General features: G+C 40.6%; 1 protein-coding gene across 1 annotated transcript in view; it reads left to right on the forward strand.

Annotated features, from left to right (window-relative positions):
* Positions 1-6,538: 6,538 nt before the first annotated feature.
* amacr (alpha-methylacyl-CoA racemase) overlaps positions 6,539-26,605 on the forward strand; it is an 81,735-nt gene continuing 61,668 nt past the window's right edge. Inside the window, exons 1-2 of the mRNA XM_072573386.1 lie at positions 6,539-6,607; positions 19,641-19,893. Of these exons, the coding sequence (XP_072429487.1) occupies positions 19,650-19,893 (244 nt within the window). The 5' untranslated portion in view covers positions 6,539-6,607; positions 19,641-19,649. The remainder of the gene's footprint in view (positions 6,608-19,640; positions 19,894-26,605) is intronic.

Here is a 26,605-nt window from a genome sequence, read left to right on the forward strand (position 1 = left end):
CTTCGCCACTTGCGAAGATCTTTGCATCCTCGCTCTCCACTGGAGTCGTACCTGAGGACTGGAGAGAGGCAAATGTAATTCCTCTCTTCAAGAAAGGAAATAGGGAAATCCCCGGCAACTACAGACCAGTAAGTCTCACGTCTGTCTTCTGCAAGGTATTAGAAAGGATTCTGAGGGATCAGATTTATGACCATCTGGAACAGCATGGCTTAATTAAATGAAGTCAACATGGCTTTGTGAGGGGCAGGTCATACCTCACAAATCTTATCGAGTTCTTTGAGGATGTGACTAGAAAAGTTGATGAGGGTCGAGCTGTGGATGTGGTGTATATGGACTTCAGCAAGGCATTTGATAAGGTTCCCCATGGTAGGCTCATTCAGAAGGTCATGAGGAATGGGATACAGGGGAACATAGCTGTCTGGATACAGAATTGGCTGGCCAACAGAAGACAGCGAATGGTAGTAGAAGGAAAATATTCTGCCTGGAAGTCAGTGGTGAGTGGTGTTTCACAGGGCTCTGTCCTTGGGCCTCAACTGTTTGTAATTTTTATTAATGACTTGGATGAGGGATTGAAGGATGGGTCAGCAAGTTTGCAGACGACACAAAGGTTGGAGGTGTCGTTGATAGTATAGAGGGCTATTGTAGGCTGCAGCGGGACATTGACAGGAGGCAGAGATGGGCTGAGAGCGGGCAGATGGAGTTCAACCTGGATAAATGCGAGATGATGCATTTTGGAAGGTCAAATTTGAAAGCTGAGTATAGGATTAAGGATAGGATTCATGATAGTGTGGAGGAACAGAGGGATCTTGGTGTGCAGGTACATAGATTCCTTAAAATGGCCACCCAAGTGGACAGGGTTGTTAGGAAAGCATATGGTATTTTGGCTTTCATTAACAGGGGGATTGAGTTTAAGAGCCGTGAGATCTTGTTGCAGCTCTATAAAACTTTGGTTAGACCGCACTTGGAATACTGCATCCAGTTCTGGTCGCCCTATTACAGGAAAGATGTGGATGCTTTGGAGAGGGTTCAGAGGAGGTTTACCAGGATGCTGCCTGGACTGGAGGGCTTATCTTATGAAGAGAGGTTGACTGAGCTCGGACTTTTCTTATTGGAGAAAAGGAGGAGGAGAGGGGACCTAATTGAGGTATACAAGATAATGAGAGGCATAGATAGAGACGATAGCCAGAGACTATTTCCCAGGGCAGAAATGGCTAACACGAGGGGTCATAGTTTAGAGGGGATGTCAGAGGCGGGTTCTTTACACAGAGAGTTGTGAGGGCATGGAATGCGTTGCCAGCAGCAGTTGTGGAAGCAAGGTCATTGGGGACATTTAAGAGACTGCTGGACATGCATATGGCCATGGAAATTTGAGCGTGCATACATGAGGATCAGTGGTTGGCACAACATCGTGGGCTGAAGGGCCTGTTCTGTGCTGTACTGTTCTATGTTCTATGTTCTAGAAAAATGCCAGTTTTCCCAATAATTCTGTATTTGTTCCTGATTTCCAGCATCGGCAGTTCTTTTGTTTTTCTGGCCTGAAATCTGTTTGTTAATTTGTTTAATTTATGTTGGGTTCATTTTGGTTGTTAAAAGTTATTTGAAGTGAAATGTTGTTCATTAATTTCTTTAATGCTGTTGTTCGATAAATTATTTTCCCTGTCTTCCTTTTTACCCATTTACTGACTCTGAAAGTATTCTCCATAATTGCCTTTCTAGTTGCCTTTGCATTTCATGTGACCTGTTTGCACATTGCTACTATCAATTGACAGCAAGACACAGCAGAAATAAAGAAGATTAATTTCCAAGTAGCCATCTTTGTGTTTACTCTCGATCATCAGAGAGAGCCAAATGATTTCTAACCTTAGAAGAAAGGGAATATTACAATTAAGGGAAAAAAGATCAAAGCTTGGAATTAGAAAGTATTTCCATAAATTATGATTACATGTTCCAAGACAGAATTATTTCACTCAGTTACTGAGCATGAGTATATTTAGTCAGGAGCTTGCTTTCTTCCCCCCCTAAATGTCTGAGCAGAATTCATAAATATGTCATTAGGAGTTCCAATTGATTTTGTACTTTCATTATTCACGTGGGATGAATTGTTCAATAGTCACATATTTACTGCCTCTGGCACATGTGTAGTTAGATCCGGGATTAATTCAGATGTGAGTAAACCGCATCTGATGCAGATGAGAGGATGTTTGAAGAATGCACAATGTTTAGGAGTAGCTACCGTTTTCTAGCATCAAAATGATACATTATGTGGCATACATTATCAATTTTTGCAACATAGAATGAATATAGAGAGTTATGTATTAGAAATCTTAAATCTTAATGTAACCTAAATTCTCTGTCAAGTCACACAAGTTGCCAGTTAACAAGATGACATTTAAATGTGAAACTTAGGCAAGAGCTTTCTGGCAGCAGATGTTCACAGGTAGAGGGATGGCTGGAAAACCAGAAGCATTCAAAAATAAGATAACAGGAGTCCCGAAACAATATGTTCTGTTAGGGTGAAGGGCAAGGCAGGTAGGTGTACAGAATGCTGGATGACTAGCAAAATTGAGATTTTGTTCAAGAAAAAGAAGGAAGCAGAGATCGTCTGAATCCTTAGAAGAGTATAAAGGCAATAGGAATATACTTAAAAGAAAAATCAGGAGTGCAAAAAAGGGGACATGAAATACCTTTGACAAATAGGATTTAGGAGAATCCAAAGGGATTCTACAAGTACATTAAGGACAGAGGTGTAACTAGGAAGAGAGTAGGGCCCCTTAAAGATCAGGAATGTTGCTTACGTGTGTAACAGTGGGAAATGGGGGAGATACTAAACAAGTATTTTGCTTCAGTGTTTACTATAAAGAAGGATATGGAAGATTTAGAACTTGGGGAAATATGTGCCGCCATTTTGAAACATGTCCATGTTACAAAGGAGGTGTTGCTAGACGTCTTAAAATGCATAAAGGTGGACAAATCCTCAGGACCTGATCAGATGTATCCGAGAGCTCTGTGGGAAGCAAGGGAAGAGATTGTTGGACCCCTAGCCACAGGTGAGGTGCTGAAAGACTGTATGTTGGCTAATGTTGTGCCACTATATAAGAAAGGTTAAGTTAAGTTAAGGAGAAACCAGGGAACTATAGTCCTTCAGTTTGACATCAATGGTGGGCAAGTTGTTGAAGGGAATCCTGAGTGACAGGATTTATATGTATTTCTAAGGGAAAAGATTGATTAGGAGTAGTCAACATGGCTTTGTGCATGGGAAATTGTGTCTCATTAACTTGAGTCTTTTGAAGAAGAAACAAAGATAATTGATGAGGGCAGAGCGATGGATGTGATCTATATGGACTTTAGTAAGGCATTCGACAACATTCTTCATGTTAGACTGGTTAGCAAGGTTAGGTCACACAGAATACAGAGAGAAATACTTATTTGGATACAAAATTGGCTTAAGGTAGAAGACGTGGTGGTGGAGGGTTGCTTTTCAGACTGGAGGCCTGTGACCAGCTGTGTGCCACAAGGATCAGCGTTCAGTCCACTGCTTTTCATCATTTCTATCAATTATTTGGATGTGAACATAGAAGATATAGTTAGTAAGTTTGCAAATGAGACTAAAATTGGAGGCGTAGTGGACAGCGAAAAAGCTTACCTCAGAACACAATTGAATCTTGATCGCCACAAGGATCGGTGCTGGGCCCTCTACTTTTTGTCATTTACATAAATGATTTGGATGCGAGCATAAGAGGTACAGTTAGTAAGTTTTCAGATGACACCAAAATTGGAGGTGTAGCGGACAGCGAAGAGGGTTATCTCAGATTATAACAGGATCTGGACCAGATGAGCCAATGGCCTGAGAAGTGGCAGACGGAGTTCAATTCAGATAAATGTGAGGTGCTGCATTTTGGGAAAGCAAATCTTAGCAGGACTTATACACTTAATGGGAGTGTTGCTGAACAAAGAGACCTTGGTGTGCAGATTCATAGCTCCTTGAAAGTGGAGTCACAGATAGATAGGATAGTGAAGAAGGCGTTTGATCAGAGTATTGGTCAGAGTATTGAGTACAGGAGTTGGGAGGTCATGTTACAGCTGTACAGGACATTAGTTATGTCATTGTTGGAATATTGCATGCAATTCTGGTGTCCTTCCTATCGGAAAGATGTTGTGAAACTTGAAAGGGTTCAGAAAAGATTTACAAGGATGCTGCCAGGGTTGGAGTATCTGAGCTACAGGGAGAGGCTGAACAGGCTGGGGCTGTTTTCCCTGGAGCGTCGAAGGCTGAGGGGTGACCTTATAGAGATTTACAAAATTATGAGGGACATGGATAGGACAAATAGACAAAGTATTTTCCCTGGGGTGGGGGAGTCCAGAACTAGAGGGCATAGGTTTAGAGTGAGAGGGGAAAGATATAAAAGAGACCTAAGGGGCAACTTTTTCACATAGAGGGTGGTACGTATATGGAATGAGCTGCCAGAGGATGTGGTGGAGGCTGGTACAATTGCAACATTTAAGAGGCATTTGGATGGGTATATGCATAGGAAGGGTTTGGAGGGATATAGGCCGGGTGCTGACAGGTAGGACTAGATTGGGTTGGGATATCTGTTCGGCATGGACGGGTTGGACTGAAGCGTCTGTTTCCATGCTGTACATCTCTATGACTCTATGAAATGGGTCACTGGGCAGACGAAGTTTGATTTACGTTAATGTGAGGTGCTGCATTTTGGAAAGGCAAATCAGAGCAGAGCTTATATACTTCAGAGTAAGTTCCTGGGAAGTGTTGCTGAATAAAGACACCTTGCAGTGCAAGTTCATAATTCCTTGAAAATACAGTCGCAAGTAGATAGCATAGTGAAGAAGCATCTGGTATGCTTGCCTTTATTGATCAGTGCATTGAGTCCATTGGTGTGGCCACTTTTGGAGTACTGTGTGCATTTTGGGTCTCCCTCCTACAGAAAGATGTTGTGCAACTTGAAAGGATTTAGAAAAGATTTACAAGGATGTGGTCAGGGTTGGAGGATGTGAGCTATAGGGAGAGATTGAATTGGCTGGGGGTATTTTTCCTGGAGCAGCAGAGGCTGAGGGGTGACATTACAGATTTTAAAAAATCATGAAGGCCATGGATAGGGTAAATAGGCAACGTCTTTTCCCTGGGGTCGGGAATCCAAAACTAGAGGGCATAGACTCAAGGTGAGAGGGGAAAGATATAAAAGGGGCCTAAGGGACAACTTTTTCATGCAGAAAGTGGTGTGTCTATGGAATGAACTGCCAGAGGAAGTGTTGGAGGCTGGTACAATTATAACATTTAAAGGGCATTTGGATGGGTATATGAATAGGAAGGGTTTAGAGGAATATGGGGCAAAATGCTGGCGAATGGTACTAGATTTATATAGGATATCTTGTTGGGCGTGGATGGTTGGTTCGAAGGGTCTGTTTCTGCGCTGTACATCTCTATTTCTCTAACTGAACAGATGCTGATGGACCTGATTTCAAATAGTAACTTATCGTGGCACTGTGCAGGTCTCCCTAGCTTGGGGTTGACATTGCAACCATCCAGTTCCCTGCAGGATTGGAATTCAGATATTCCATCCACCGTCTTCAGGCTTTGGATCTGAATGTTTCCCTTATCTTCACATTGCTAAAAATCACACAACATCAGTTTGTAGTCCAACAGAAGTTTGTAGTCCAACGGAAGTACAAGCTTTCAGACCTGATGAAAGAACAATGCTCCAAAAGCTAGTACTTCCAAATAAACTTGTTGGACTACAAATTGGTGTTGTGTGATTTTTAACTTTGTCCACCCCAGTCCAACACTGGCACCCCCACATCTTTTTGTATTGTCTTTCCTCATTTCTAACATATATTAATAAAATGCAGAATATAGTTAAAGTATAACACCAAGTTATTTGGTCCTTGTTAGCTGTGCTACACAGGAGCCTTTTAAAGTGCAGTCCTCCAGCTGTGACAGAGCCTTACTCTGAAATAGAAAGTAACCCCAATGCTTGGCTGTTTTTGACACATATTTGACTTATGAAAGAAAGGATTTATTTAGCTGCACCCCTGAGCCATTGTCCTTCTCCACCCCACCCTCTCCCTCCACACTGGCATCCACTCTCCAAATTCTCCTTCCTCCGGGAGTTTCCAAAGGGGGAGGGCCCAGAATCGTGGGGTTGGGGCCGTGATCACGAGTGGGCGGGACCAAGTGTGTCAGGGGTGGGATCAAGAGCTGGGGTTCGGAGCCAAGTCTCGAGGGGCGGGGTCGGGACCGAGGAGGCGGGTCGGGGGTGGGGTTTGTTCTCGGGGAGACGGGGCTGGGGGCGGGGTTAGGGGGGGTGGAGCCGTGAGCGCAAGTGGGCGGGGCCACAATCGCGGGGGGGGGGGAAGGTGAAGCCAAGAGCGCTGGAGGAGGGAAAGGGGGATGCCGGGGTTGCGAATTCGTCTCGAGGGGCGGGGCCATGACCATTGGGGGTGGAGCGGGAGTTTTGCAGTTGGGGGGCGGGGCCTGGAGCCGACCGTTGGCGGAGGGGGCGGGTGGGGGCGGGTCGTTCAGCTGGTGTTTCCGTGAGGCCTCATCCGCAGCTCGTGCTGGGTATGTAGAGTCGGCAGCTGGAGGGTCAGGGTGAGTGAGTGAGTGAGTGAGTTCCTGGATAGCTGCGGTTCGATGTTGGAACAGTGAATCTTCCCTTAATGTTGGAAATGTCAGATAGCAGAATCACCATAAACCAGGGTTCATAACGCCTCTCAGGAAAAATAAGAAGCACCAACTACATGGCGGTACGATGAAGAGGTGCCAGTGTTGGACTGGGGTGCACAAAGTTAAAAATCATCCAACACCAGGTTGTAGTCCAACAGTTTATTTGGAAGTATTTATGATCCTGCCCCACTAACTACCTGATGAAGGAGCAGCGCTTCAAAGATAGCCTTGCAAATAAACCTCTTGGACGATAACCTGGTATTGTGTGATTTTTAACTACATGGTGTTAAACACTTGGAATGTGAATTAGGTCTCCCTTATGTTTCTCTTCCCAAAGTCTTAGATTTTCCGTTTTCAGATTCAGCAGCGAACTGATCAGTTTTATAGCTTACTTCCATAGTCCTCTACTTAAGCCATGGTTTGTAACATTGAATTTTAGGCGATCCTGCAAGAAATTGCATCAAGCATGTTTTATTTTTTTTTGGAAACCATATTTTACCCTTCACATCAGAGGGTGATTTGGTGTAAGAAAAAATGTGCTGTGTCCAGAGGAGATTCATCAGGATGATCTCAGGATTTAAGTGTTTGTTATATAAAGAACAGTTGAGGATTCTGCATCTATGCTGAATGGAGTTTAGATGGATGAGTGGAGGGGAATCTCATTGAAACTTATAGAATTCTGAGAGGCCTGGATGGAATGCATGTGAAGAAGGTGTTTCCACTAGTAGGAGAGACTAGGTTCCAAGAACACAGCCTTGAGGTGAAGAGACAACCCTTTAGAACTAAGATGAGGAGGGGTTTCCACAGCCAGAGGGTGATGAATCTGTGGAACTCATTGCCACAAAAGGTTGTGGAGGCCAAATCATTGAGTGTATTTAAGACAGAGATAGGTTCTTGATTAGCATAGGCATCAAGGGTTATCATAGAGGCATAGAATCGCTACAGTGTGGAACCAGAACCAGACCCACCCCGAACCCTCTTCTCATAATGCTTCATTTACCAGGGCTAGTCCACCTAGCCTGCACATTCTTGGACACCATATTTACCATGGCCAATCCAGGAAACCGGAGCGCCCAGAAGAAACCCATGCAGACATGGGAAAAATGTGCAAACTCGACAAAGACACATGAGGCTGGAATGGAAACCAGGTCCCTGGTGCTGTGAGGCAGCAGTGCTAACCACTGAATCACCAAGGTTATGAGGAGAAGGCAGGAGAATATGGTTGAGAACATATTAGCCACAATCAAATGGGGAGACTCTACTGGCCATGTGGTCTAATTCTGCACTGATATCTTATAGTCTTACAGTATTGAACAGGTGAAGATACAAAAGATACTTGGCAGTTGTTCATGAAGGGTACCATGATCTGATGTCCTATGTCAATGTTTAGAGCTTTTTTTATTCATTCATGGATGTTGGCATCACTGACAGGGCCACCATTTATTGTCCATTGCTAATTGTATTCGAGATGGTGGGAATGAACTGCCTTTTTAATTTTTGCAGTCTATTTGGTGTAAGTAGACCCACAATGTTGTTAAGAAAGGAGTTCCAGGATTTTAATCTGTCAACATGAAGGAATGGTGAATGGGTTGAAGGAGAACTTGTAGGTGGTGATTTTCCCAACTATGTTTTGCTATCTCAGTGGTATTGCTCATGGGTTTGTTTGAAGATCCTTGGTGAATTTTTGCAGTGCATCTTTCAGCTAGTACACGTAAATCCAGTTCTGAGGAAGACTTAGGCTAGACTTGAAACATTAACCCTTTCTCTTCACAGAGGCTCCCACTCTGCTGAGTTTCTCCAATATTCACTGTATTTGTTGTTTATGACACATACTGCTGCTGAGTGTTAGTAATGGTGGTACTGAACGCTTGTGGATGTGGTGCCAGTTAAGTGAGCTGCTTTGTCCTGGATGTATGAAATCTTTTGAAGGTTGTTGGAGCTGCACTCACACAGATAAATGGTGGGTTTTTCATCACACTCTTGTACTGTGCCTTGTAGATGAAGAACACATGGCCCAGCCATGAAACATTCAGGCATGCATCTTTAACTCAAAATACCATCTTTTTTTTACTTCATGTGACTACTACAACTTAACCCTGATGTGGAAATCTGGCAAAATTGTATGTCTAAAGACATGACAGTACAATGAATTGGTATATATATTTATTTATATGCCATGAACAGAGCAACAGAAGTAGCAGCTGGAATGAACGTTGAACCAAAATTCCGAGAATGTGTGAAACAAAAGAGAAATGACTGAGTTGGAGAAATCATCCAAGAAAGGTTTTGAGACTTTCTAGTCATTGTACATCAGACTGTTAAGTCATTGATCACATGATTTGAACAAATGCAAGGATATGTGACAATTTCAGTTATTGATATGATGTGACGAAACTCCCAGAAAAAACATAAACAATCAGTGCAGTGTCTGGCAGAGAATCTCACAATATCAATGGTGCAGTCATTTCCTCTGAGCTTTGGGCACGATGAAAATCTGTAAAGGAACACTTCAAGCCCTTCAGTTCCTTAAAACATTAACAGTTCCTTCTGAAACATACCAATAGCTCACAAGATTTTGCACCATTTACAGTGGCTTCAGAAGAGCAAAGATTTTCCAAATAAAAAATGATAAAGAACAACCTGAGGACAATTATGTCTCAGAATAGGCTGGGTGGAATTGCAGTTGTGTCGATTGAGAAGGAAACCTCAAGTTGGCATAGAGGAGTTGGACCGTACAGTCTGTTTCCGTGTTGTACATCTCTATGACTCCAAGTAGCATCCAGCTCAGTTTTCCATAATTTGGTATCAGAGTTTGCTGCAAGTATATCTAGAAAGATGGACTTCAGGAAGTAGGTGGCATGGCACTGATCATAATTGGCGATTTACTTTTTAAATTCTAAGACCTTCATAATAATTACACATAAGAATTAAATAGCAGATATATAGAAGACAGTGGTAAATGGTAATTACAACAAAGTTAAATCTGCTGACCCAGAGACCATGATCTACCATTAGAATGTAAAGTTGGAAATCCGTGAAATCCCTAAGTGTTTCTGACATCACCAATAGCTGCAAGAATGCTTTCTTATTTGAACTAGTAGTTACATATTTAACTTTTATTGTCTTTGCTGTTAAGGTGATAGGACTCCTGTCTTGTCAGGTCTGCTGAGAAATCTGCAAACAATTTTCTGATTCTGTTTAATATTTCCTCATTTTCATATTTACTTATTCAGTATGATTACTGGTCAGCGAAATTACCGGAGATGGCGAAATGAATGGCCATGAGAGATGTGTACTTCAATTGTCATCAGTTTTATTGAGGAACATACTCAATACAGCTATCAAAATTTACTTATGTTATGCTAAGCAAACTTTACAATCCTGAGCAAGAATAAGCTTCCTACTTTGATTCAGATATTTTTCTGAACCCACTTATTGTATAAAATTATACTTTGTTCATAGGATGTGCAAACATATCAGAGGAGATAAGTGAACATCGATGTTTCATTATTGATAAAATTATTATAACTTAAACAGGTTGTAAAATATGCATAGCTAGAAGGTAACATGCGATTATAAACAAAGTTAAAATACAGCAAAGAGAAACAACAAAAATTGATTAGGTTGTTAGAGTTGAAGTATAGTAACAAGGTTGTAAAGTAAATAATTAAATTGTAAAAATACTGTAATTAGATGATAAATCATTTAAATTGGATACAGTAAATTTAAAATTTGTTACTTGAAAAGGGTTTGGAACAAAATAATTGATAATATGTCAACCTCCAACACAATGTTAACAAATGACTAATGAATTTCTGGCCGAATCAATGTTTTCTATACATTAATAATACCTACCTTACTTATATGTTTTTGCCCCAGTTTATTAAGCCCACGAACCCATATGCTTTAAAAATGTAAGAAATAGGGGCAGGAATAGGCTATTTAGTCCGTTGTGCCCATTCTGCCATATAACAAGATCCTGATTGATCTTGTATTTCAGGACCATACCAGTTGATGTTTATAATATCCAGAAACCTGTTAATCTCAGCTTGAACATACCTGATAACTGAGCATCCCCAGTTCACTGGAGTGGGGTATTCTAAAGATTGACCACTTCTGAGTGAATAAATCTCTTCTCAGGCCGAAATAAACTGCCCCATGTTCTGCTTTAATAACTGCTCTCTCAGCCTGGCCTGTTACCAACAATGATATTTAAATGTATACTGCCAGGTATTTCTGCCCACTATCTGTTTGAAATATGTACCCAAGTTTAATGCAATTCCCCTGTTCTTCCTGCCAAAATAAATCACTTCAGTTCATTCAGTTTCATCTGTTACTTATCCATCCATTCTACCAGGATGCTTCTAACTTCTTGAAGTTTAATACCATCATCACGTTCGTTCTGTTGTGAAGATTTTATGTTAAAAGTTGCATATTGAAGGAGCAGTGTTATTTAAAATTACCTTAAATATTTTATAAGAATCAATGTTTACATGTCAGAATCGAAGTGTTGCCTTGACAGGAAGGAAAGTCTGTAGCTTAATACTTTTGTCCATGTTTGAACCAAGACTGTAATGAGACTGGGAGCTGAGAGGCCCTCATGGAACCCAAACTGAGCAGCAGAGAGCATATTATTCTATTGCAAGTACTTATGCACAACTTCTTCCATCACTTTGATAATCAAAAGTAGACTGATGCGACATTAATTATTTGAACGGGATGTGATTGCTTTTTTGTGCTCCAGGCATACCTGCTTAATTTTCAAAATTGTTGAGTAGATACCAGTGTTGGAACTGTACTGGATCAGCTTGGCTGGGAATGAGGCTAGTCCTGTAACAGGAATCTTCAGTACAAATGCCAGATTTTCATCAGTACCTATAACCTTTGAAGTGTTCAGCCATTTCTTGATATCACAGGGCATGAATCAAATTTGCTGAAAACAAGTATCTGTGATGTTGGGGATCTCGGGGAGGTTGTGATGAGTTGTTCCTTTGGGAAGTTGGATATTTTTGTATATTTCAATGTTGGCTTTTGGGCTTTTTTTAACTTTCCTGCTCTTATTTATTTGGTAACTGATTTCCGAAGTAATTTTGCTTCATTGCCTCAAGATCTGCTAATTCAATGCTCTGTCCTGGCATCATAATATTTTCTTTATTCCTCTTGGCTTTGACATTTCTAATGTCAGTGTCTAATGCTGTATAACATGGTGTCTCTTTGCAAGTTTGTTTCTTTGCTTTGTTCTGGTGAGTGCAACGCAAAAAGTTTTGATTTCTGGTCTCCTTTTAGCAAAGTTTAATTCTCAGACTATCATTTTCATGAGAACTCGTTGAGGTGATCGTGTGGATGAACTGCTGAACATTAATCCAACGTTATCTCTCCGTTCAAACCAGCTTCAGTTGTGTAAGGAAACCATCTCTGGCCTTCTGTGTGTTTATATTACCTAGTCTTTTGCTGGGCTTCTTCATTGTTGACGAATGGGTTATTTATGGAACCCCTCCAGCCCTTGTTAGTCTTTTAAATATCCACCACTTTTCCTGACTGGATGTGACAGGATTATAAAATTTAGACCTGATCCATTGGTTTTGGGATTACTCAGTGCTGTCAATTGCGAGCTGCTTCTGCTGTTCTGCATGCAAGTAGTCCTGGGTTATAGCTTCAGCAGATTGATGCCAAATTTTCAGCTAAGCCCTGTGCTGTTCATGGCGTGCCATCTTGCATTCTTCATTGAACCAGGTTTGATTTCCCAGTTTCATTTTAATGGTAGAATTGGGCATATGCTGAGCCATGAGATTAAAGATTGTGGATGAAAACATTCTGTTGATTTACAATAGTGTCTCATGGATTCCTAGTTTTGGTGTGCTAGAACTTTTTGACTTGCGACATCTCTTTGACCTCTATCCAATTTTGCAGTGTTGCTGCTGTAAAACAAATGGAGGGTATTCTCAATTTGAAGATAGGACGTTGTCTCCAAAAAGATTGCGTAGTGATTATTTGTACTGATTCAGTCATGCATGGATTTATCAGTGTTGGATGGTTTGGTGAGGACAAGATAAAATAGATTTTTCCCACTTGTTTTTCCTCACCACTTTCTGCAGACCCAGACTAGGATTGCGTCCTTTTAAGACCCAGCCAGCTTGATCATCAGTGGTGTTGCTCACCCACTGAGCATTGAAGTCTCCCAGTCAGAGCATATTTTAGGTCCTTGTCATTTTCTGTGTTTCCTCCAAGTGGTGTTCAACATGCAGGTGTACTAATCTATCAGCTTGAGGGGTTGTGGTAGATGGTACTTAGCAGGCAGGATGGCTGATTTGTTTCCTTAAATATGTTGTTGTCGATCCTTTGTTTTATTTCATAGCTTTGTCGCATTTTTACTTCATAACCTTCGATAATAATTGTACAATAAGCTAACCTTTGATCTTATTTCAAGCTAAACTTTGAAAAATCACAAACTAAAAGAGTGTAAGTGAACTGTGTTAATTTACAGTTCACTAACCACTTTGCAAATACACTGTATGATTGCAACAGTTGTCATAATATGGAATTTTTCCTCAGCTACACTATATGATAAATAGCATAATTGCTTTTAAGGGGAGGTTAGGTAGGTAACATGAGGAATCAAAAAAATTATGGTTGTGCTGATACAATTAGTTGAAGAGAGGTGGGAGAAGGATTGAGTAGTGCGTTAAAAAAAGTGCATAAAACCATTTGTACAGACTTACCTTTTTGCTGTAAACTCTATGCTGTATTTTCTAATCCATTACTACCTCATATGAGTGAATATCCACCATCAAATTGGGTTTTGGACTATAATGATGCATTATTATGTACTGGTGATCCATTACCCTGGTCATTACTTTTTCTAATAAAATGATATTCTATCTTAACAGGCATTTTATGCTGAAAAGCTATACAATTGACAATTTAATTAGCTGATATTATCATATGATGAGACAAACGTTTGGTAATCACCAATAATAACTTCCACACTTTGTTCTTGACATGAATTTTGTAATTCAGTAATTGCTACGTAGCTTTCTTGCCTTATAATCCTATGAACATACAAAACTATTGTCGAGAAAGATCTGCCTGCCCATCAGGTCTACCCAATACCACGTTTGCTAGATCATAACCATTATGATGGCTACAGACTACTTCCCTAACCTGAGCACTGCTCTTCCACAAACCTTACTCTCCCAGAGTGGGTAATTGATCTAGATCCCTCTTTAAGGATACTGTGTACTCAGTACCAACTGACAATGTGTTCCCAAAGTATCTCAATTGTCTGGGACAAGAATTGCATAGTATTCAATTTATTTCAACTCTTAGACAATTTAAACTCCTTTTCCTGATTCTGCCCACATTATTAAGATCTTTTAATCATCCAGCTCTTTAATTATTTTTACTGACATCTTTTCATTCATCTCCCTGTACTGATCTAAAGTAAATAGATCACATTCTGGAGCCTATTTGACATTACAACAGAGACTGCATTTCAAACAATACCTCTTTGTAAAGTGCTTTAAAACATTCATGGATCATGAACAGCAATATATATAAATGACTGCTTTATTGCTAATATTATCTTGATATGTGATGCTGTCTTCTGTTTGTGAACCTAAAATCTTTTGTATCATAATGAAAAATTCATAGACTCAGTACAGCCTTGATCACTGCTTCAAAAAATTGGAAATGCTATTCCTTCTAAAAATTAAATTGCAGGACTCCCCTCCACTCTATCTAAGCCTGTAGTATTGATTTTATGAGAACTTAACAGATTCTATGAGTAAGTGGCTGTTCTGAAGATGTGTTTTATGGAATATTAAATCCTAATTTTAATAGCTGTTTTGTATACAAATGGACATTTCAGAAAGGCAGCTTTTAACTGAAACCAAGAGCTCTGACTAAAACTTAAAATGGCTGAAAATAATTTGCATCATAGTTCCCTCTATAGTGGGACAACACTACTATTATAGGACAAGCTAAACAGAGAACAGCCAGGGAATTCCTAGAGGCATAGCATTCATCCACAGATTCAATCAATAAGCACATCGACCTTGACCCAATATACCGGCCACTGCAACGGAATTGACAACCGGAAGCGGCAGAACTGCTATGCTCTTCCAGCTCCACTAATCCAAAATCGGGTTTCCAGCATCTGCAGTCATTGTTTTTACCTAGTTGATTTTAACCCTACTGCGAATCCTCTTGCAAGGATGCCTGCCTTGAAGAAGTTTTCCTCCTCTCTCTACAAGAATCTCAGGGAGTCCCTCTCCCACTGCACCATGCTACTTTCTCCCCACCCCCACCCTCCTCTAGCTTATCTCTCCACGCTTCAGGCTCTCTGCCTTTATTCCTGATGAAGGGCTTTTGCCTGAAACGTCGATTTTGCTGCTCCTCAGATGCTGCCTGAACTGCTGTGCTCTTCCAGCACCACTAATCCAAAACCGGAAGCGGCAGATTCAAACCACTACAAATGCCAGAGGAAAGATCACAGAAGCACTTCACAGGAGGCTCCCAAGCACTGAGGATGTCACCTAGACAGGGGACGAAACATCTGCAACACAAATTCCCAGCTTGGCAAACAGAACCACAACAACGAGCACCCGAGCTACAAATCTTTTCACAAACTTTGAATGAATAGAAGGGTTAGAAGAACCAGTGGCAAGGAAGTAAGTGGGAAGATTGCATTGAATACCAAAATAAGTCTTCACATTGCCTTCCAAGCCATTCACTACCCTGTCTTGAAAACGTATTGGTGTTCCTTCAGAGTTGTTGGGTCAAAATCCTGAAATTCCCTCCCCATCAGCACTGTGGTTTACCAACAGTATGTGGACTGCATTTTAAATTGCTGATGCAGTCAAGCCAGATCCCACTCAGACAATGGCGACACTGTTGGTCTTGTTAAATCTCATTAGAATGCTTGCAGAATGTTTCCTTCTTTGCAGGGGGTTCCAGTTCTTCACTTGTGAGGATCTAACCCTTGGAGTGTTTAGTGCGCTTTTCTGACTCAGAATGCCTCAACAACTGCTCACATGTTCATAGTTAAATCTCTTCTCCTGAGTTGGTTACTCATATAAATTTGTCAGTTCATACCTTTGGAATTTTTTTCCTTGAAATTGAATTTGCTTTATTTAGCAAACTTTATTATTCCTAAATTTGTTCATCAGCCCCCAGAGTAAAGGAAAATCTGAAATGAGACCCCTGCCCCAGCCCAGCACCCACTGTCTTCAAGGATAATGAAGAGGTAAGACAACTCCGTCATAAGGCTACATGACCTCAGCCTTTTAAAATAATGCTTTCACATGCTTCTGTTGCATTAAAACTAAGTTACATTCTAACTAGATTTCATGGATTATGAGTTAGATATTCATAACAAAGTTAATAGCTGAGGTATTAATATTTAGTCACCTTGACTATCACATTGGTTAACACAATACAAGAGACTAATTGATGATATCTCTCAGTAACCAATTTTGATCTATAGAATGTTTAACAGCCAGTGAGGAAACCCAACAACCTGATGCAATAACGATAATTCCTTATTTGGAGTCATGGTTTTACAGGTTTGACAGCTAATCATTTGAGTGTCAAGAGTAGAAAAGGCGGGACCAGGCGCTACCAGGCAGAACCAACAAGGCTGTCTTCGCAGAACGAGTGACAAACTGGTTTTTACTGCAAGGTGTCAATTTAACACCACTGTGTCCTGGAGAACAACCCTAAATAAGCATTTGCATCTTCAAACCAGCGCACTAGATCAGCAAAGGAATTTCTGATTGTATGTTTCTTTTACTTATGAAGTTTAATTTCTATTAATCTATCCCTGTGCAACCTTGCAACTTGCGTTTATGTCTGCTTGTGTGTGCGTGACATAGAAAATGGGATGTGTTGAAATTTCAATAATTTTCTATATCTTTGCCTGAGTGTGATTTAGCAATAAAACTAACTCCTTATTTGTTCATTCAAAGAATCTGGCTGACTTATTTTTTATATACTGAGCTATGTGTAGTTAAGTAGATAATTGAATTGACAATATCTCATTCTTTTAACAGTTAAACTCTGCTATAATCAATGTAAGTTTGAGACAGAGAGAGGAGTCATCTTACTGCTCCTCATCTGGCCATAACTTGTCTATCCATTGAATTTTAATATGAATAGGCCTGGGGGCATCAATTTAGGACCCCCACTGCATTTAACAAACGGCATTTAACGATGCAAAATCCAAGATTCAAAGAGTTTATGAATTACTGCTGCTGTTAATTCTTTTAAAATGTTTTGTATTCAGGTGCTTAGTAAGTGGTAAACAATACCTACTGTCAATGTGAGAATATCAGTTTCAGTATTGTCAGCACTGGATTGCAAACAGTTTTGTGGTCTGGACATACAAGGATCAGGAGCTGTTTTTAGATTAATTAAATTCAGTTCATTTATTGCTGAACCTGATTGGATTTACATTTATCCTCTTCTAATTTTCAAGTCCTTCTTGTTCTACTAATGTAGGCATCCTTCATTTTGATTGGTTAAAGAGATACATGGTTGTTTGCCCTATTGATTTAACTTGCAGGTAACTGCTGAATGAACAACTTTTAAACCTAAATCTGTATGGGTAGGCAAGTAGTATGAAATGCACTGTTCATGCAAAATGTAATCTAATCATGGTTGATTGTAATGATATGAACCCAAACAGACAGGTATGTACACTCATATAACTAGCTGTACATCAGTGAAAATGCAGTGGGTTATGGGTATACTTACATCTTAAATTATGGTTAAAATTTGAGGTGATGTTCTTAGGTTGTAGGTGAAGAAATTGCAAGTTGCTTTGTATGCTAGGTCATAGAGTCATACAGCATAGAAACTGGCCCTTTGGGCCACTGTGTCTATGATGACCAACAAACACCAAATTAATGTTAATCCCATTTACCTGCACTTGGTCCATAGCCTACTGTGCCCTGGCATATTAAGTGCCCATCCAGGTGCTTCTTTAATGTTGCAAGAGTACATGCCTCCACTACCCCTCAGGAGAGCATTCCGTTTTTCTTCTACCCTTTGGGTTAAAAAAAATCCTCAGACCTCATCTGAACCTCTTACCCCTCACCTTAAACTTATGCCCTCTGGTCTTAGACATGTCTGGCATGGAAAAAGATCCTTGCGATATACCCAATAAATGTCTAAGTTTTGTATACCTCAACCAGATTTCTGCTCAGCCTCCTGTGCTTCTCCTCTGGTAATCAACCCAAGTCTCTTCATCCCAGGCAACATCCTGGAGAGTAGCATTCACTTTCTCTCCACATTATGCTTCTATGATATTCATGTTGTTGCCATCAACTGCCACATGATGCTTTTCAAAAGATGGAATGCTAATGTGAATTGAGATTAATTATCTCTCAAAACTATTGTGCAAGTTCCTGCCCACTGGAGAACTTAGATTAGCAATATAACTAGCTGGGAGACGGGGTCAGAGAATTGGACAGGGAACTTAAAGCATTACCATTTAGCAATGCCAAACATTTGGGCATTTTCCAGGATACTTAACTTATCCTTCACATTAACTCAAAATAAGTTACTAGAAGAAGAAGTGGACTTTAATTCCCAAGCAATATGTTGCCTGAGGGACTGAATTTTGCAATTTTGAAAGAGATGGCTTTGTTGAGAACAGAATTTTGATTGCTCCAAATAATTGCAACTATAGATACTGTAAAATTTCAACCTCCAAAATCAGAGACAAATTTACAAAATAATGGAATCTCTTAGTGGACCAAAATATGGAACAGATGACTAAATATTCAGTACATTTAGTTTCATCCATTTTTGATACTGTTGTGTTGTGGTACTAGGCTTTTCCTAATTAGACATTTGACATTTGTGTAAACAAAGTACTTATTAAAAATCATTGGCATTGTTAGAAGTTTGTGGGGGAAAAAAAAGTGACAAAAGTATAAAACTAGAGCTGCTAAAATTCTGAATCAAATGCCATGCTACGTGGTGGCTTAGTCGCCAGCACTGCTGCCTTACAGCACCAGGGCCCTGGGTTCAATTCCAATCTCAGGTGACTGTGTGGAGTTTGCATGTTCTCCCCCTGTCTGCATGGTTTTCTGTTAAGTGCTCTGGTTTCCTCTCACAGTCCAAAGATGTGCAAGTTAGGTGGATTGGCTGTAGTGTTCAGGGATGTATAGGTAGGTGGATTAACCATGGGAAATACAGGATGAAAGGGAGAGAATAGGGGATGGATCTGGGTGGGATGCTCTTCAGGGGGTTGGTGTGGACCTGTTTGGTTGAATGGCCTGTTTCCACACTGTTGAAATTCTATAATTCTGATAGCAATGAGCAGGGAAGTTAGCATTGCTGTTGAGAATAAAAGTCAACATGTCAGGTTTTTACTCTTATCAGAATTTTTAAAAGTGGTATCTGAGAGGAAAGGGTAAGTGTACTTATTGAGGCTTTGTTGGATTAGTTTTTGGTAGAAGTTGTAAATGGTGGAAAAGTCTGGAATTGCAAGTCTTAGAGAAGCCGGATACTCTGCAATCATACTTAATTTGGGCTCCTGCAGCGCAGTGAAGAGTTTGATTTGAATTTAAATCTTAGATCCAGTCTGTTGAAGAAAGCCTATGATTTCTTTATTGCTCGTCCTATCAGTCAGAAGAAAGACAAAATTATAATGAGGCATTGTCATTAAATGCAAAATGGGTTGTTCATATTTCCTGCAACTCTCCCCCCCCCCCCCCCCCCCCCCCCCGACACACACACACACATATCCTCACTTGGCATTGTCCAACTACCTACTGGCCCCTCCTTTTACAGTTTCTGTCAACATTTGGACTTAAGTGTTGATACCAGAAATTCAACTAATAAGAAACACAGAAGACAAGTTCTTTATATTATAATGGATAAATTGCTGTTCTTACACATTTTTGTATAATTATTATTGTTTAATTAACATAGAAGAGTTTTCCTTTCACAGTGAAACAAAATGGCTCTAGCAGGAATCCGTGTAATCGAGCTTGCAGGTTTAGCACCTGTTCCCTTGTGTGGAATGATTTTGGCTGATTTTGGTGCCACAGTTGTACGCATAGATCGAACAAGGATGGCTACAACTGACGTGTTAGGTCGAGGTAAACGCTCAGTGGCCTTGAATCTGAAGAAACCAGAAGGAGTCAAAGTGTTGAAGCAGCTTTGTAATCAGTCTGATGTTCTCATTGAACCTTTCCGTAAAGGTAAGACATGAAACAAAATTACTTTGTTGTTCTTGAATCTCCAGTATTTATGTTTTTAAAAATGCTTAGTTGAAAAGAACAAATATTTGAAATACTATTTAAAATATATACCCATATACATAACCTGAAAAATAGTAGGAAAACCACAGCAGCACTGGCAGTATCTGTGACAAGAAATCAAAGTCAACGTTTTGAGTCAAGTGTCCTTTCATCAGACACTGTTGGTAGCTATGAAAGTTATAGAGTCATAGATCATAGAGGATAGGGTGAGGGGAGGGTTGAGGAGTAAACATTAAGTGGAGACAGAGCCCATAGAGAGAGAAAAACAGTTGGACAGACGAAAGAGTGGATAAAGCTTAGTCTAGGAGAATGAATAGTTGCTAATGGGGGATTTTAGCAGCTGACAATGGGTTGTGTGTAGCAGCAGCCCATGTGATGATGAGGCCTGATGCGTGGGGATGAGGGAAGGACATGGAGAAATGGGAAAGGTACTCAAGCTCTAAAAATTGTTGAACTTGATATTGAGTCCTGAAGGCTGCAATGTTGGTTTTTGTTTCTGATTTCCAGCATCTGCAGTTCTTTGAATTTTTTGAAAAATATGAAATTGGCAGTACAGAACCTCGATACAAACATTTGTTGAAGCTTTTCAACAAGTACTCATTTCACAAGATTACTAATTTAAACAAAAGCAAACATTTACATTGCATTAGAGGAGCATGTTGATTATCTTGTAAGTGGACTCCAATTGTTAGAAATCTGACTGTGGAGATGTGGAGAATATATCATTATGCTAATTGACACTTAATTGTCAGGCTACACTTTCATTTTGAACTCAATAGGTTGACTCTAAGTAGTCAGGTCATCACTGTCACCTATTTTGTTGGAAGGGATGCCATCTGTGTATATGTTCTTTCTTTATTGCTGCAAGGTCTTGTGTGTTAAATATATATAGCTTCCAGTGCACACAACTGTGTCAAATTATGAGCCTGACAGATGATCTGAATGAAGATTCCTGATGAAGGGCTCTTGCCCGAAATTTCGATTCTTCTGGTCCTCGGATGCTGCCTGACCTGCTGTGCTTTTCCAGCACTACACTCTTGACTCTAATCTCCACATCTTCAGTCCTCACGTTCGCCTAGGCGGTTAACTACAGCAGACTGTTGAAGCCAAATCATTGAGCTCGTTTAAGTCAGAGATAGGTCGATAGGTTCTTGATTGGAAGGGGATCAAGGGTTACACGAGAAGGCAGCAGTACAGGGTTGATAAACATATTAACCATGATTAACTGGAGGAGCAATCTCTATTTGCTGAATGATGTATTTCTACTTCTATATCTTCTGGTCTTATGGTTTTACTGGCAAACTTGAGATCGTTTCTTCCTTTATACTCTGCCCCTAGCATGTGGTTACTGTTAGGGAGCTTGTACACCACTCCCGCAAGTGGCTTCTTGCTATTATCATTGCTCATTTCAGCTCAAATATCAGAAGTGAAATGTTTGTTTTTATAAAAGGATTGTTCAAGCAAATTGTTCAAGCATCTATTGGATGTACCACTAGTAGACTGGTAACTTTATTTCCTCTCTTGATGTCTCATGATTAATGCCCATGGTGGACAATAAGTGAGTTGGCAAGAAGAAGGAAGGTATTGGCAAGGAGGTGGAGCAGCAACTATAAAGGCCCATTGGGAATGATTTGAAGTATGGGGTTGAGTGAGGATCCATGAGTTTGTGGAAGAGGTTGGCATGGAAGGGGCATAGAGAGTGAAGAGAATAAGTGGAATGTTTTCTGTTTTAATCTTTTATTTTTGAACTTTGAGTACAGTGCCAGCATCCAGGCAGGCTTTCCAGCATGACCTGTTTGGAAGCCAGTAGCATCTTTGGCTCTTTCCAGGTTGCCTGGCCTGATTCCCAATCTAGTCTGCACTCCAGATCAAAATATAGATATGCAGGCAGCCATTTTTAAAGGTCAATGAACCAGCATTTGTTGCAATTCTGCACCTCCGACCTGAGAACAAAAATCAGAATCATAGCGTTCATAAGTATGTAAGGTATAGGAGTAGAATTAGGCCAGTCGGCCCATCAAGTCTCCTTCACCATTCGATCATGGCTGAGATGCTTCTCATCCCCATTTTCCTACCTTGTCTCCCTTTAGCAGTTTTAAAAAGTCTGTTTGACTCCTTAAATTTACTCACTGCCCCAGCATCCACTACACTTTGGGTTAGCAAATTCCACAGATTCAAAAGTTAAATTTGTTACTCCTTATCCTAAGACTATGACCTCTCATCCGAGAATGTCCACAAGAGGAAACATCCACTCCACGTCTATTTTATCCACACCTTTATCATACCTTTGAAAACCTGAATTTGATCTCCCTTCATTTTTCTAAATTCAATCTCTTATTATGAGGGGGATAAACCCCTCATCCCTGGGATCAATCAAGTGAATCTCCTCTGAATTGCTTCCAATACAACTGTCTTTTCAAACCTGTAACAATATTCTAGGCACAGTCTCACCAATATATTGTATCGTTGCAATAATACTGCCTTACCTTTATTTTCTGTTACTTTAAAACTATAAAAACCAACATTCCATTTGCTTTCTTTACTTTCTGCTTTACCTGCATGCTAGTTTTTTGTGATTCATGAGCGAGGACACCCAGATCCCTCTGCACTGGAACACTGTAAAGTTCTCCGCATTAAGATAATAGGTCATCTTCCCATTTTTTAACCCAAATGCATGACTTCACATTTATCCATGTTAAACTCCATGTGCCACATTTTGGCTCACTCTCTTAACCTATCTAAAATCCATTTGTAAGGGTCTTCTCGTCAACTTTAAGGGCATTTACATGGTCATTGGATAGACTTATGGATGAAAATGGAATAGTAGGTTAGATGGGCTTCAGATTGGTTCTACAGGTGGCACAACATCAAAGGCTGAAGCGCCTGTGCTGCGTGTATTGTTCCAAGTTATTTGTCATTGCAATTTACCATCCTGCCTATTTTTGTGTCATGTGCAAATTTAGCTATATAGCCTTCTATCCCTGTATCCAAGTCATTAACGTAGGTTGTAAACAGCTGAGGTCCAAGGACCGAACCCTATGGCACCCCACTAGTTAGATCTTGCCATCCAGAAAAAAAACTCACTTATCTTGACTCTCTGTCTTATGTTCATCAGCCAGTCATCTATCCAAGCTAATAAATTACCCCATATCCCATATGATTCAACCTTGTGAATTCACCTTTTGTGTGGCACCTTATCAAATGCCTTCTGGAAGTCCAGATAAATTACATCTACAGCATCCCATTATTCACTTTGCTTGTTACATCTTCAAAGAACTCTAGCAAATTAGTCAAACATGATTTGCCCTTCATAAAACCATGCTGACTCTGATGGATAGCGTTTTAACTTTCCAAATGTCCTGCTATTGCTTCCTTGAAAATTGATTCTAACACTTTCCCAACAATAGATGTTAAATTAACGGTCTGTAATTTTTTACATTTTGCCACCTTCCTTTTTTGAATGAGGGTGTTATATTTTCTAATCCACTGGAACCTTTCTCGTGTCTAGGGAATTTTGGAATATTGTAACCAATGGATCTACTAATGTTAGGTGCATTAGTCAGAGGGAAATCAGTCTGCGTGGGTTACTCTTCGGAGGGTCGGTGTGGACTGGTTGGGCCGAAAAGCCTGTTTCCACACTAGGGAATCTAATCTAAATCTAATCTACTATTTTCACTGCCACTTCTGTTAATACCCTAGGATGTAGGAGGAATTTGTCTGTCCTTAATCCTAATAGTTTACTTTGTACCTTTTCCCTATCGATGTTGATATTCTAAGTTCTACTTTATCTATTGCCTCTGACTTGCCTGTTCCAATAGGAATGATACTGTTGTTCTCCATCGTGAAAACTGAGGCAAACATTGATTTAGCATCTCTGCCATCTCAGTGTTCCCCACTATTAACTTTCTGGTTTCATCTTCCAAGGGACCAACATTCACATTTGCGGCTTAGTATAGAAGCTTTTGCTATCCTTTTTGATATTTTGTACTAGGTATCTTTTGTAGTTTACCAGCTTTTGTTTATATTTGAAAGTTTCCTAATCTTACAACCTGCCACTGGCATTTGTAAAATGGTACACCTTAGTTTTTGACTTAATATTGTCCTTGACCTTTTTTAACCATGGATAGCTCTTTTTACCCCCCCCCCCCCCCCCGCCCCCATCTTTTTTCTTTCTCACTAGGATATATTTTAGTTGTGAGGAATTGAGTAGCTCCTTAAATATCTGACATTGCTCATCCGCTGTTTTACCATTTAGCCTTCCTGCCTACTACTGGGTCAAATCTGTCCTCATGCCTCTGTAATTTCCTTTGTTTAACACTACTTTCTCAGCCCCAAACTGAATTTTGAATTCTGTCATACTGTGATCACTACACCCTCGAGGATCCTTAACTATGATGTCATCAATTAACACAATTCCAAATCCAGAACTGCCTGCTCCCTGGTTGGTTTGACAACATACTGCTCCAAGAAACAATCTCTAATACATTCAATGAACTCTGCCTCCAGGCAACCTTTGCCAATTTGATTCTTCCAATCTACGTGTATGTTAAAAATCACCCATGAAAATTGCTGTACCTTTCTTGTAAGCCTCTGATATTTCCTGCCCCACAGCAAAACTACTGTTTAGGGGCCTCCAGATTACTTCTACCAAGTACTTCTTCCCTTTCCTATTTCTTGTTTCTACGCAGATTGATTCCACATCTTGATCTCCTATGCATATGTCATTTCTCATTACAGTTCTGATTCCTTTCTTCACCAGCAAGACCACACCACTTCCTTTTCCTTTACGTGTATCTTTCCAAAGTGCTGCAATTCAATTCCCAGACCAGGTCTCATTGTAACCATGTTTCCGTAATCACCACCAAATCATATCCTTTATTTCCATTTGTGCTATTAACTCATCAATTTTGTTTCAAATGTTTTGTGCATTTATATACAAAGGTTTGAAATTTGTTGTACTGTTAATTTTCACTACTTTTATACAATTCCTTGGCGCTTAAAGATAGTCACCTGCACTGTCCCTCACCTTTATTGTCTGGTAACCATCTGTCTGAGGCTCCTGCAACTCTACCTCCTGGATCCCTCTACTTAGCACACTCACAGATACACCCTCCTGTCTTTGACCACTGGCCGAATTCACATTAGTTAGTTTAAGAGTTGTGATTGTCTCCTGAAACAGTGTGTCCAGGTAACTTGCCCCTTCCCTGATGTGTTGCACTGTTTGAAGCTCATCGACTCTGAGCCAGAGTTCCTTAGAAAGCAACATTTACTATAGACAGCGTCACTGGGAACCACAATGTGGTCTACCAACTCCCACACCATGCAGGAACACCTGACCTGACCTCACAGCACCAGGGTCCCAGGTTTGATTCGAGCCTTGGGCGAATGTCTGTGTGGAGTTTGCACATTCTCTCCATGTCTGCGTGGGTTTCCTCCAGGTGCTCCGGTTTCCTCCCACAGTCCAAAGATGTGCAGATCAGGTGAATTGGCCATGCTAAATTGCCCATAGTGTTAGGTGCATTCGTCAGAGGGGGGTGGATTACTCTTCGGAGGGTCACTGTGGACTTGTTGGGCCAAAGGGCCTGTTTCACACTGTAGGGAATCTAATCTAATCTATCCTTATTTTGTTGAATTGGTTTTGAATTTTTTTTAAACTGTTGTTGAGATTAAGGAAAGAGTGAGGGAGGAGAGCGCGAGCAGGGAGAGTGAGGGGGGAGAGGGTGGAGCAAGGAGAGATGCGAGGGAGGAATGAGGAGAGGTGCGAGGGAGGAGCGAAGGACTTCTGGGAAGGTGAGTCTAACCGTTTAAAAGACTTACCTCAGGCATTGGGGCCTCCATTTACCAAGAGGTGCAAGGGAGGAGTGAAGGATTTCTGGGAAGGTTTTAAGTGGGTGAGAAAGGGCACAGCAGACATGTGGAGACTGTTTAAGGAGCAGTTGTTGTGAGTGATGCACAAATTTGTTCCTCTGAGACAGGTAAGAGGGGGTAAGATTAAGGAACCTTGGATGACGAGAACAGAAGAGCTTCTCGTCAAAAGGAAGAAGGCAGCTTACGTAAGGTGGAGGAAGCAAGGATCTAGCATGGCTTTAAAGAATTACAGGCTTGCTAGAAAGGAGCTCAGAAATGGACTGAGGAGAGCCAGGAGGAGGCACGAGAAAAGCTTGACAAGATAGATTGGGGAGAACCCAAAGGCGTTTTACTCATACGTGAGGAATAAGAGATTGCTCAGGGAGAAGATAGAGCCAATCAGGGTTAGCAGAGGGAACTTGTGCATGGAGTCTGAGCAGATAGGGGAAGCCCTAAATTAGTTTTTTGCTTCGGTTTTCACCAAGGAAAGGGAGCTTGTTGTAATTGAAAACTTAGAGGAGCTGGGATACAGTCTTGACCAGATCAAGATTGATGAAGTTTATGTGCTGGAAACTTTGGAAAACATTAAGATTGATAAGTCCCCAGGGCCAGACCAGATTTATCCTAGGCTGCTCCGAGAAGCGAGAAAGGAGGTTGTTAAGCCGCTGGCGAGGATTTCCCTATTACCCTTGAAAAGTGGAACTACATTTGGCTCCTTCCAATCCTCTGGTACGATTCCTGTGGAGAGTGAGGAGGCAAATATCCTTGCCAGCGGCTTAGCAACCTCCTTTCTCGCTTATAGTTG

The sequence above is a fragment of the Chiloscyllium punctatum genome, chromosome 1 (genome assembly GCF_047496795.1).
Source record: "Chiloscyllium punctatum isolate Juve2018m chromosome 1, sChiPun1.3, whole genome shotgun sequence".
NCBI lineage: Eukaryota > Metazoa > Chordata > Chondrichthyes > Orectolobiformes > Hemiscylliidae > Chiloscyllium > Chiloscyllium punctatum.